General features: G+C 45.5%; 2 protein-coding genes across 2 annotated transcripts in view; one reads left to right on the top strand and one right to left on the bottom strand.

Annotated features, from left to right (window-relative positions):
• FOXO1 (forkhead box O1) overlaps positions 1 to 1,993 on the bottom strand; it is a 92,401-nt gene extending 90,408 nt beyond the window's left edge. Inside the window, exon 1 of the mRNA XM_027116435.1 lies at positions 884 to 1,993. Within this exon, the coding sequence (XP_026972236.1) occupies positions 884 to 1,540 (657 nt within the window). The 5' untranslated portion in view covers positions 1,541 to 1,993. The remainder of the gene's footprint in view (positions 1 to 883) is intronic.
• On the top strand, positions 1,539 to 9,837 carry LOC113625551 (uncharacterized). Its single transcript, XM_027116122.1, has 5 exons — positions 1,539 to 1,920; positions 2,358 to 2,569; positions 3,075 to 3,263; positions 5,200 to 5,262; positions 9,428 to 9,837. Exons 1-5 carry the CDS (start codon positions 1,539 to 1,541, stop codon positions 9,701 to 9,703), a joined length of 1,122 nt encoding a protein of 373 aa, XP_026971923.1. The 3' UTR covers positions 9,704 to 9,837.
• The last annotated feature ends 3,211 nt before the right edge of the window (positions 9,838 to 13,048 follow it).

Raw genomic sequence — 13,048 nt, 5'->3', positions numbered from 1 at the left:
CAGGGCGCGCTGGCCCTTTAAAGGCACTCGCTTCCTGCGCCCGCGGCCCCTCCCTCGCCGTCGCCAGCTCCCGCCCCCGCCGAGGGTCACACTTGAACTTTAGCTCGCCCCGCGCGGCCGGGCGCCGGCGCTCCGCAGGCGGTGGCCGCCCCTTCGCACGTGTCGGAGGCGCTACCTCGGGATGGGCGCTCCCGGCCCCCCGCACTCGAGGCCACTTCGAATAAAATCGAAACAAAACAAAATGCACACCGGCCTCCAAAATCTGCGTGGCCATCCCCGACGGGCCTCCCGGCTCGCGCCCTGCCTGTCCCCTCCACCTGCAGCCCGGTCCCCTGGCGGCGGGGCTCTGAGGCCCCTCGCCACGCTCTCCCCAGCCCAGAGCGGCGGAAACGGCTCCGCGGGGCGTCCCGGGGCTAGGAGGACGCGCGCCGCGGGGGCGGAGGGGAGCCGCCCTCACCCCCGAGGTCCTGGAAGAAAAGCAGCAGCTGCACGAGTCCGCGCGGGCCGTGGCGGAGCAGCTCCCAGTGAACCCCCCTTTCCTTCCACTGGCGAACTTTTCTGCCCGCTCGGAGGTCCACTTCTTGGCGTACTTTTTTCACTCCCTTAGGTCTCAACGAGCCCATTCCCCGTCCCGCTCCAACTCTCACTAGAGCGCGCGCAGAGACACTTATTCCGGTCCCCCGACGAGTCCGGGTCAAGCCCACAACCCACCCCTGCCGCTTCTCGCCCGCTCCCTTCACGCGCTGCCCGCGTGCTCTGCACTTTCAGGCCAAGCAAACTTGCCCAGCCGCCCCCTCATCTGCCCCACCGCGACCTCAGGAGGAGGCAGGCAGGCTGCCCGAGCCCCCCTCCCGCTCCGGCCGTTAGCCCCGAGGCCACTCACCTTCCAGCCAGCCGAGCTGTTGCTGTCGCCCTTATCCTTGAAGTAGGGAACGCTCTTGACCATCCACTCGTAGATCTGCGACAGCGTGAGCCGCTTCTCGGCCGAGCTCTCGATGGCCTTAGTGATGAGGTCGGCGTAGGACAGGTTGCCCCACGCGTTGCGGCGGGACGAGCTGCTCTTGCGCGGCTGCCCCGCTAGCGGCCCGGCGGCGGCGGCGGCGGCGGGGGGCACGGGCGGGTGCTGCGATAGCGGCCCGGGCGGCGGGGGCTGCGGCGGCGCCGGGTGCAGGCAGCCCGCCTCCGGGCCCTGGAAGTCCCCGCACAGCCCCCCGGTGGCGGCAGCTGCGGCCGCCGCCGCCGCCACCGCGGCCGCCGCCGCGGCTGCCGCCACGGAGCCGGGCGCCTGCTGGAAGTCCCCGCTCTCCTCCAGCAGGCTCAGGTTGCTCATGAAGTCGGCGCTGACAGCGGACGCCGAGGCCGAGGGCAGGCCCGCGGCGGCGTCGGGGTTCGCGGCCGCGCCGCCCGACGGCGCCGGGCTGGAGGTGGCCGAGTTGGACTGGCTAAACTCCGGCCTGGGTAGCGGCCAGGTGCACGAGCGCGGCCGGGGCAGCGGCTCGAAGTCCGGGTCGATCTCCACCACCTGGGGCGCTTCGGCCATGGTGACCCCGGCCCCTCCCCCAGCCGCGGGACTGCCAAGAAGTGAGAGAGTGCAGCACCGGGGGCCGAGGAGAGAGAGCGAGAAGAGCCGGTCCGAGATTTGCCGGGGCCGGGCGCGGGGGGCGGGGGGGGTTGATGTCGGTGCCACGAGCGGACGGAAACCGGGAGGAAGGCGCGGCGGCAGAGTGGAAGCGCGAGCCCAGAACTTAACTTCACAGGTCCATCAACATCTAGGCTCCTCCGGGTCCGCTGCACGGACGGGACGGCAGGCCAGAGTCACCGGGCCCCGGCAGCGCCGGCGTCGCGCTCCTGCTGACACGGCCCGTGAAACGAAGGACGGACGGACGCCGCGGACCGTTCACTCTCCCGGGCTGCGCGACCGTGGCGCTGCTGCCTGTTGAATGTGGCGGCGACGGCGGCAGCTGCAGCAACTACGCTGCCGCCCGACTTACTGGATCTGCCGCCGTCCCCCGCCCGCGGCGGCGCGCGCGCCGGCCCGCCCCTGACTGACAGCCCGAGAGACCAATGAGCGCGCGGCGGCTCCGCCCAGGCAGCCAGTGGACGCCGGCCTGGGCGGGGCCCGGTTTTCCACCGGGAGGCCGCAGTGGGTTGGTGGGGGGTAGTGGGGTGTTTTTCTCTCCCACACACACACGCACACACACTCTCGCTCTCTCACTCTTTTTTTTAAGCTCTCTGTTATTATTTTCTGGTAATTCTCGAGTGTTTCTGTGAGTCTCTCGCCCTCCCAGTGTTTTGATTGCTAGGAGGAAAACCAACGTGGAGGCGACGGCGACACTTTGTTTACTACTGAGGACCAGAGAGTACTCGGGAAGCCCGAGTGGAACGAGTCGCTCGCTTCGCCTCGACCTCCGCTCGGGGCCCAAAGCCGGGCCGGGCGGGGGCCGGGGACGCTCAGCGCTCCGGGGGCGCTGGGTGGGCGGGCGGGCGGAGGCGGCCTCGCTGCATTCTGCTCAATCGCCCCCTCTCGACTCTGCCCACGATTTCTTTGCGGAGAAACGTGGGGAAGTCGGTGGGTTTTGTTTTTGCTTTGTTTTGTTTTGTTTTCCCTGCGACGTGTCGAGCCCTCCGGCCCCGGCGCGAGCCGCACACGCCCCCCGGGGCAGGGGCTCTGACGGTCAAGTCCGCGCGGACGACGCAGTCGCTGCAGCTTCCGCGCCGGGAACCCACCTGTCCGCACCCGCGGGCTGAGCCTCTGCGGTTGGATGTAGACGGGGGCCAGTTGTCCAGCCCAGCAGCCACCAGCCGGGTTCACTACATTCTTGACTTAACTAGAAATGAGGGAAGGGGGCTCGGCGTGGGCCGAAGATGGTCCTACCTCACACGCACCCTCGGGCCCAAAGGCATCCTCATCCTCGTGCCCAATCTTCCCTTGGGCGGGAATCTCAGACCCTCCACTGAGTCAGTCGGGGGCGACGGGGAAGGGGTCAGAGGAGAGCATTTAGTGAGAGCCTTGTCACTTTATTACTTACCCTAATTAAGTTTAACTGTTTGCTTGCCATTTCTTTGCTATTTAGAATGGAAGTGCTGAGGTGTTGAGAAGTGAAAATGGAAGAAGGGAGAGGACCAAAGCCTTGGGGTGCAGCCCTGCCCCACTCCCAGATGTTCCTTTAGGCCGCTTGCCCCGTGCGTCCATCAACCCACCCCACCTTTCCCCATCTGGGCTCCAGGTCCAGGACGTCCTGCCGAGATCAGTGGGGCAAAAGGTAGGAAGACAATGGCCCTTGTGTCTCAGGGAGCAGAAGAAACAGTCGTCAAGTTTTGTTTTCTTTTGCATTTTTTTTTTTAGGAGGAATATGGAAGGCATTTCCTTTCAGAGGGATGGGATCACTTAAGATGGAAGATTGACCGTAGGGTTTTAAATATCTTGTCCAAAATGACAGCTCCCAATTCCAAAAAAAAAAAAAAATCCCTGTTTCTGACAGGTGGTTCTTCAGTTGAAAAAGTGGCATCTAAGGAAAATGAGGCCTCGTTTACAGAAGTTTGAAAAGACTGAAAGATTTATTCCTCCTTGACATTCTCACTCGTCCAAACTCCTATTTCTTCATAATCCGCCTATCACAACAGCTTCCCAGTGATAAGGGGGCTGGGTGGAGGTTGTGAGCCTGATAGATGGAAGCTAGGGTTGGTTCCCACCCTCGTTTTGCGGTCTCTGCGTTTACTATCAAATTTGGACTGTTCGGGCCTCGTCTGCCCGCCGCTAGGGGACCTCAGTAACCCAGACGAGCTGAAAGGAAGGCCGTAATGTAGAACTACTGCTTCCCTCAACCTTTGCCACTGCACTCTGCAGGGGCAGCCCCCATTCGAACGGCCGCACCCTTCGAATAGGCGGTGCCCTAGTGGGTCATTCTTGGCAAAGGAAGCCAGCTGGCAAATTTGGCCTTGCCTTCATTTCAATTCCGGTTTTTCAGGGCCTCAGTTGCAGGAAAGTATTTGGTTAAGAGGGTTTTCTTACAAACTTTCTCCCCAGATCCTTGAAATCTTCTGAGCTATCCTGCCTAATTGTTTCTGTAAGTGACATATTTGCTTTTGTTTGGTCTTTTTTAAAAATCTGACTTGAAGCAGGCCCAGAGTACCTACAAGCACCAATGTCCCTGACACGTGGTTCCAAAAAATTAAAAATATATATTTAAAGGTTCTTATAGCTGCCTAAAATACCTTGGTATGTATCAATCTACTCATACAAGCTGGTGGACATTTGGCTTGTTTCTACTCTTTAATGGTCACAAACCCTTCTTCTGTAGTGAATAACCTTATATAACTCATTTTGCATATGTGCAAGTACGTCTATAGGAGGAATTTCCAGAAAAGAGATCACTGGGTCAGCAGTTAAATGCATTTGTAATTTTGAGACACTGCCGAATTGCCTTCCCTAAGGGTTGTATCAAGCTGAACTTTCTTTTCAGCTAGACCTGGAGAATGATAAAGTTGAAAGTAAACCTGGAGATCATCCTGGTGGTCCCTTTAATTTATAGGTAAGGAAAACGAGGCACAGAGAAGCTAACCGATTTGCCCGAGTTCACACAAATAACAGTGGTGCTGTTAGAACTAGAGCTTCAATTTCTTGCTTTCCCATCCATAATCTTCTCAACACACAGATAGAAAATTATAAATACCCTGTAATCCCAATATGCGATAACCACGATAAAACTGTGGTGTATTTCTCTCCAGCCAATCCCACAGATTTTAGTAATTTTACTTAGATTAACTCCACTGAGCTGGAAGTTTTGATTTAAAAGATTTTTAAAAAGCAGACACACAAAAAAATGATAGTGATAGTAAGATAATAAAAAAGATTACAAAAGAAGTGGTTTGGGTTTTTTTCAGTCAAAAAATGTAAACGTTTTCTTTGAAGGATGGCAAAGGATTTAGGTTGGCACTAGTTCTGCTTAAGAGAAAAAGGTTTATTTCTTTTCTCCTTCAGTATTTTTTTTTGTGGTAGCTGTTTGCTTAGAAGGGTTTTTCTAATGATTCTCACTGATTAGTAAGTAAGTGTGAGTCATTATCATCGGTTCATGTGGCCAAATTGGGAAGAAAAATGTTTCATGTCAGGTAAGCACAATTAAAATGAAAAAGGAAGTTTATCCTCACAAAGCCCATCTCACAAACCAATGTGGTATTCTTTCCTCTGCCTCTTTTCAGGGTAATTATTACATCATCCTTGACAGGAAGACTGAGGGATGGTTCCCTTTGATCAATTCCAAGGTAGAAATTTCTATATTTACCCCTCACCACCAACACACTGATCTCTGGTTTAAATTCTTATCAAAAAATAGGTAATTTAAGTCCAAGTTAATGAGTAAAAAGCCTGGATGCTTATTCTTCAGTCACAGCACTTAACTTCATACTTCACCTTCCCTTCCCCAGAACTGCCCATTTCCAATATTTTGTCTAAATCATTAGAAGGTATTGCTATCAACTTAAAACAGGCTTTCTTCAATTTGCCCATAGAAGATAATGATATGAAACAACACAGCTTCAGCTTCTTAAACCAGTGTCCTGAAACCTGGCCTATTAAGTGGTAGTTATAGCAATATCAGAAGTAGCCATTTATTTTTCTCGAGGGGTAATTTCCTTCGGATTTTGTCATTCATTCAGCAAATACTTGTAGAGCACCTCCTATGTACAGGCCAGGTGCCAGGCATCACACGGTACACTGGTTTTTCTTTTTTTTTTTCAGAGTACATTGTTTTGATGGCAAATTCCTTGAGGTAATAAATAGTTTATTTTCCTTTATATGATATTTGATGTCAGAATTAAGACTATGTCACTCTTTAAATAATCAGGAATGCATACTGACAATATTTCTTTGAAGGAATTACACACAAAAAAGTATTTGATAGATACAAGGAATGCTAAGTCAGAAAAGAATTGACGTATTATCATAGTCACCATTTTGAAGAAAAATAATAAGATGAGGTAGAAAAGCTGAATAAATGAACATCCGTAGGTGTTGGGAGTATGAGCTCTGGCCACCAGGCTTTGGGATCGGGAGGATCTTGCTCCAAATGGACAAAAGACACGGGATATGTCAGATTATTTGTCTATTACAAATAAAGATGATGCTTACTAATCTGTAACTGGAGAGAAGCATTGGGCAAATCATAAACCAGAGATCCAACAGTTTCTATTGTGCTATGAAGATGTGTGTCAGCTTCGATAAACTCTATTCCTTTGCTTTAAGTGTTAGTGAGAGACTACCTGTGGGTCCCTACAACAATACTAAAAATGTATTTGGAGATAATCTAAATGACCAACAATAGAGAATGGTTAAATGCCTGTAAGGTAGAATCATATATAGTCATTTAGAATAAAGTGGACCAAGCATACATAATGGCATTGCGACAATGCTGGGGATACAATATTTAAAAGGTTGGAGGTACCACTGTCGGCTAAAAAATTTTGGCAGTGGTTATATCTGGGTGGTGGATTTATAGGTGATCGTTACAGGTCTCACACAAACCCCTCCTTTTACAGGTAAGAAAACAGACAATGAAAAGTTAAGTGATTTGCCCGAGGCCGCACAGTTAGTGAAGAACTGGGCCAGGATTCAGACCTCCTAGCATTCAGGCCAAAACTCTTTCTTGTATAGCATTGCTTTTCACTTTACCTTTCTAACTGGAGGTTTTCAGACTATTTAATGAAATTCAGCCTATTTTAAACACTAGGTCTTTAACTAACTTTGAGACAATAAAATTACTCTCCCAAACTCCAAACAGCCTGCACATTACAATTAAAATTTTTTCTAACATTAAGGACTGAGAGTTGCCATAAAAATTAATGGATGGCACATGAAATCCCAAATTCTTTGAATATCACAAATCTGAATTTTGCATTCATGCTTGAAACACAATGTGTTTTCACTATTTTATTTCTGTTTCATGTCATATTAAAGCTCTTAACATGCTTCCCAAAAAAGGGGGGACATATGTATTAAATAAGAAAAAGCTGCCATGTAGATCACAGATGGTAGTACATTTTTGGCAGAAAGGAAGTTTAACAAGGCGTTCTACTTATTTACTTGGAAAACTAACATGTATGAATGTTCAAGTTAAGTGGTAAGAATTAATTGCTGTTTTACTATAATCAGTTTTTTCCAATCAAATTGCCCTATTTCCATAACATTACAGTAGAGAAAGGGCATCAAATGTGATTGTAACCCCCTGGGAGTCCACGACAGTAATGAAAGAATGAAGGAAGAAGAAACAGCATTTTATAGTAACTAACCATGTTGCTTGTCATTTGTTGATAAAAATCAATAACAAGAGGTAATGACTGTATAGTCAGAGTACATGTGTTTTTAATATGACATGTATAGTCACTGACTGTGTCAGTTATGGTGTAAAAACAGGAGGTAAGAGTTTATCAAATTTCAGATTTGGCTGACTCAACACAGCCCACCCATATGCAAAGTCTGCTATGCCAGAAAGTAAACATAGATGAATAGTGAGTATTTCTCTGGAATACCAGGTTTTTATTTTGTGGTAAATAGAGCCTTTAAAACACATTGAAGTATTCTATATTCTAAGGTTTAAGATTTTAAAATGGAACTTCCAATTAGCTGATCACTGATACCATGCTGGAGGAAAAAACTGATTTGTCTCATATGATGCCGTTATATACTTTAAATAATTTTGTGTTTGAACAACAAACTGAAAACAGAACATTTGACAGCTACATTGCATGCCTGCACTCCAGAAGATTACAACCTGGAAAAACTCTTCCCACAATCCGAGACTAAGCTTGGAGAGATCTCACCCTCCTCTGTTTCAGATTTATATATCATCTGAAACAAGATGATATGTATATTGATAAATATAAATATATACCTCTCGTTTCAAAATGTTTTCATTTCTAAGCCATAAATCACTTTTTACTCTGAAGCAGAATACACACATTTTCTTTAGGCCCCGGTGTTAATAAAAACTACCATTTTTCAACAGTAGTTATGGACTAAGCACTATATAGCTATTACCTGAATCAGTCCTCAAAGCCAACCAATAATGTAGGAATTATCATGATTCATATTTTACAGAAATTGAAACTGAGGTACAGAGAGCTAAGAAACTTACTTAATGTTGTACTTTAGAAGCTTATCTAATTGTAATCAGACTTGACCCTACTGTTATCAAAATACAGAGCTCATCTCCTGGTTAACAGACCTTCTGCCTCCGTAAAATGTTGGGATTTTTCTAGAGCCCTAGAAATTAACCAGAGGTTAATTTGATGATTCAGTTTTTTTCCAGAAAATTGACGTTGGAACATTTTGGGAGGTGGAGGGATCTTTGTCAGCAATCAGCTCTGCCTGAAACCAGTTTAGTTTATGTTAATGAAGGAAGCCTAGAGATAGAATATAAATGACAATAATAATGCTGACGTTTGCATTTGTATAACACAAATGATGTCGGGGATTTCAAGCCATTAGCACTTGCTTATCTGAACAGACGGCCTCAGACCATCTACAGTAAGAGCAACCTGCCCTTCCGGAAAGGTTGGCTCATCTGGAACTCTTTCCGAAGCTCTCCTTATCTTCAATAAAGCACATCAAACCAAGTTCACCAGCTCTACTGAGCTCTGTCCCCACCAGAGAAAGTGGTTAGCTTCGGATCTGTATCTAAAAGCCATCCCTCCTATGAGTTTCAGAAGCTCAGATTTAGCTTAGAACTAGTGAACATATATTTTACAATTCAAATGAGAGACCTTACGTTATTCCAATACTACTTGAATCCAGCTCTGTTGCTGAACGTGCTGGGGATTGATCCAAGCCATAAGGTTTACTTTCATGAGACAGTGAGCAAAATTAAGAGCAAAACAAACAAAACCCTTGTGTTCCTCTCCACCTCAAAGTGACTTGGAAAGTGCCCTCTCCACCACCAGGTGAGCATAAAATATCAGGAATATTTGTAAAGCACCTTTAGAAACACTTACTTTGGGAAGGGGATGGGATCCTATCTTAATGCCCCCAGTTTTCATAAGAAGCATGAATAAAACACCCTTCAGCTAAGAGTTTAGGCTGTGTTCTTGTATCTTCAGCTTTCCATCACAGAGACATATTGGCAGCCCCTACGACCCACAGACTACAGTCAGAAGACCCACAGACTATTAGTCAGAAGAGCTTATCTGTGGCTACCTTCCTTTCAGTCAGTTTAAATTGCCAATGAATCACGAAAGGAAAATCACCCCTCCATGCTTTCCCATCCTCAGGAGATGTCCTAGTTTTAATTAGCCAGTGCATCCAGTTGTGAGAGTCAGCAGATAATCATAATTTTGTATGATAAGTAAAATCAGTATAATAATCCAAATATATTATCTCTTTTCTTCAATAGTTGTATATTTGATACTTGATTTGATGTTTTACTTTTTATTGTAGACACAGACCGACAAGGCCTGGGGAAGTAGGGTGGAGAAAGGAGCAGAATGCCTCCGCCTGGATAGGAAAGCAAATCACGTGTGTCCCTCGCTCATCTCCAGCCAAGGCTATAGTGTGAGTAGAAAGCTCTGGAAACACAGTGGCTCTCTTATAGATCACAGCAGCTGTTTTATCAAGTATGCTGTGATGTTGGCCCTACCTGCAAAATATGATAAAATGAAATCACCAATGGCTCTTCCAAGAAAAGCAGAAAATCAACAAAGCACTATCAACTGAAGTTCTTTTATTCCCTAGGTAGTGTTCAATTTATTCTGCATTTTGAAATTTTATCTTGATATTACTTGCCACCTACATACCTCAAAGAGGTATTGTAAGGATTAAAATAATGTCTTAAAGTGCTTTGAAACAGGGATGAAATGTTTGTTCTTTGACATCGGTACAACCTCGTGGGTAGGTCTTTGTTACTATACGAATGACTTCAGCTTAGGTAAACACATGATTTCTAAATCACTGATATTTATTCTAAATCCTGCTATGGCTCCTTCATGTTCACATGTTTTGCACATCGGTTGCCCAAATCCAACTGATTCTTTGTGGATTCAGAGATAGTATGTATAACATCCATGGTATATCATAGCAAGAATTTAGGAAAAGTCTCCAATCTCAGAGATTTTTGTTACTTATCCATGCCCTACAGCTGAGTTTTAAAAGGAAAATTTCATGGAAATGACTTGAGAATTCTGAACCATTGATGCACCTTCTTATATGGCCTGATATACCAAAACATTGCTATAAAGGCTTTAAAAATCCTCTTACATTATGCTTGATAGTCTCAGCAGGCAATTAAAAAGCGGTTAAAAATAAAGTTAGCTGACTCATTTTGGTAGTTTAGCTGATGATGATTTTGGCAGCTTCATTTAACAGATAATGTTATCATAGAAAGCAGCACAACTTTAACAATAGAGCAAATTTCTCTAAAACAATTGCAGAAGAGAATTGATACAGTGTATTCTTTGGTTTTCTGTGGCTCTTCTGGGGGGGCAAAATTCTTAAAAATCTAAACCCACTCAAACACCACAGCATGTTTTGTAAGAGTTAGATGTCTCCAAGAAACATAACAACTGGAGACAAGTGACTTCCTCATGAAAACAGAATAGTCCTACAACATTAGCGCTCTCAAAAAAAAAAAAAAGAAGAAGAAAGAAAACAAAAACATACAGAACAGAAACAAGAAAAAGTATTCTACTTAAACGGAATTGGAATATAATGGCTTCTGGGTCCCAAATTTTTTTTCTAGGTCTGATTTTTTTTTAAGACTATTGAAATACTTATTTAGAAACTAGCTTCTAAATGCTTGATTAACTACCTGTTAAGACAATTGATTAAGGTTAGCTTCAGTAATTTTAAAGCATTCCTTTAGATAAACTACCTTTCAAACTTGAACCATGAACTATTTTTATTTAGGAAGTCATGTGAAGCGTAATTCATGATGTTTTTTCCAATCTTCTCAGGTTTAATGCCTTATGTATGAGAGAGAATAAAGTGATTTTGATAGTTAAAAAAAAAAGAAATATTTAGGAATAAGGCAGTAGCTTAATTTTAACATTCACTTTTATAATTAAAAAGAATTCATGTCTGTTCATGTAGACAAATTATTTTAACAAGAAACACCACCTGTATTATCAGATTCTGCAGTTATTCCTAGATTAGTTATTCTTGGCAACGGTACTGTAAAACTGTGTCACTGTGTGTGCGCGCACACACACACACACACACAGGAACGTGCAAGCCTGAGGGCGTACACACCCACGTTCCTATGTGTACACACCAGGATTCTATTAAAAGATCGTAAATGCCACCTTATTTTCACAATCCAATTAAAACATACAACAAATTTAGTCACTGATAAACAAAAATTGATGAGAACCATAGAAACCTCTTAAATTAGGAATCAGGAAGACCTGAAATTAAGAAACAAAAGTTGCTAAAATTACACAGTCAAGGTAAGAATTTGTAATGTAAATGTTACCCCCAAACACTTAAAGGTGTGAAAGTTTTTTTATTAGGAAGGACCTTCATAGCTGCATTTGCTGATCAATTCTTAAACTGGTCATAATGGAAATATTATTTTTAAATGGGTCGTGATGTAGAAATTATTAAGGTGGTCATAATGGATAAAGTACTCTCTCTTGTTTCCCAGAGAGATTCAAAGGCCTTTCTTGAGTTGGACCCAGGTGAGGGGACATCTGTGTTCCTTAGTCCACACTCACTTCTATCTGCTGCCCTGCACCGCGTTCTTCTCTTAGGCAGCTGAGAACGACAGCAGGAGAGGAGAGCTAGGGGAAATTTTTAAATCGTGATATCCTATGCAATTTAAAATCCTAAGTGTGCTGTGATACTCATACATGGCACTCCCACTGGTATCTACCAGTCATCACACTGCTTCCAAGCTCACAACTTTTCCCTTTAAATAGTACCTGTTGCAATCTTAGATTGAAGTTAGTGCATCTAGATTTTGGGGGTTTGAAGAACCTGACTGTTATGGGCTACATTGCATCCACCCCTCCAAATTCATACTTTGAAGCCCCCAGAACTTCAGAATGTGAGTGCGTTTGGAGAAAAGGCCTTTAAAGAGGTGATTGAGTTAAAATGAGGCCATTAGGGTGGTCCCTAATCCCATCTGACTAGTGTCCTTATAAAAAGGGGAAATGTGAACACACAGAGAAACACTAGGGGTGTGTGAGCACACACAGAGGAGAGATGATGTGAGGACATAGCAAAGAAGGAGGCTGCCTGCCAGCCAAGGAGAGAGGCCTCAGGAGAAACCAATCCTGCTGACACCTTAATCTTGGACTTCTAGCCTCCAAAACTATGAGAAAATTAATTTCTGTTGTTTAAGCCAACCGGTCTGTGGTATTTTGTCATGGCAGCCCTAGAAAACTAATCCACTGGCTAAAGGATCAGTTACGTTTTTCCAAAGGTTAGGGTAGATTTTTAACATTCCACTGAGGGACTAAAGGGCCCTAACCCAAAAATGTAGTTAAGCAAATAAAGCACTAACTTGAGAGCAAAGTCTCAACAAAATCCATGCTGCTAATGTATGGTTTATGAACAAGAAGCATGGTCAGCATTAGAGGAAAACATGCATCTAGAACTTACGATGTTCCAAGCATTGTACCATATAAACTCATTGCATCTTCACAAACCCTGTGGGGGAGGCGCTCTTTGACAGAAGAGGGAATGGGGGCCCGTAGAGGTTGAGCAACTTGCACAAGGTCACCTAGCTAACAAGGATACCTACCCAACAGTCTGCTCCAGAGTCTTTGCTCTTAAACAGTAATCCATGTGGCTTCTTTAGTAAGTAGATCTAATACTTGTTACCCCTCCGTCACCAACCCAACAGAGGGCAGTGAAATGTGGTGAGAGGATCACTAGCCTGGAAGGTTGAAGGACCTAAATTCAGATTCAAACTCTTACTCCTTATTCCTCCAGGCAGTTTCCTTATCTGAATAATGGGAATGATAATACTTACTGCTGTGAGGCTCCACTGAGATATATGAAAGTGCCTGCAGGTGGGATTAGCCCCAGGCATTGCAGACTTGTTTACAAGGTCTGAGATTC

This window comes from Aethalodelphis obliquidens, unplaced genomic scaffold (assembly GCF_003676395.1).
Source record: "Aethalodelphis obliquidens isolate GAN/ISIS:26980383/991018 unplaced genomic scaffold, ASM367639v1 scaffold16, whole genome shotgun sequence".
In the NCBI taxonomy this organism is placed as follows: Eukaryota; Metazoa; Chordata; class Mammalia; order Artiodactyla; family Delphinidae; genus Aethalodelphis; species Aethalodelphis obliquidens.
Note: the sequence above shows the minus strand (reverse complement) of the source record. Positions and strands in the feature narration are given on the sequence as shown.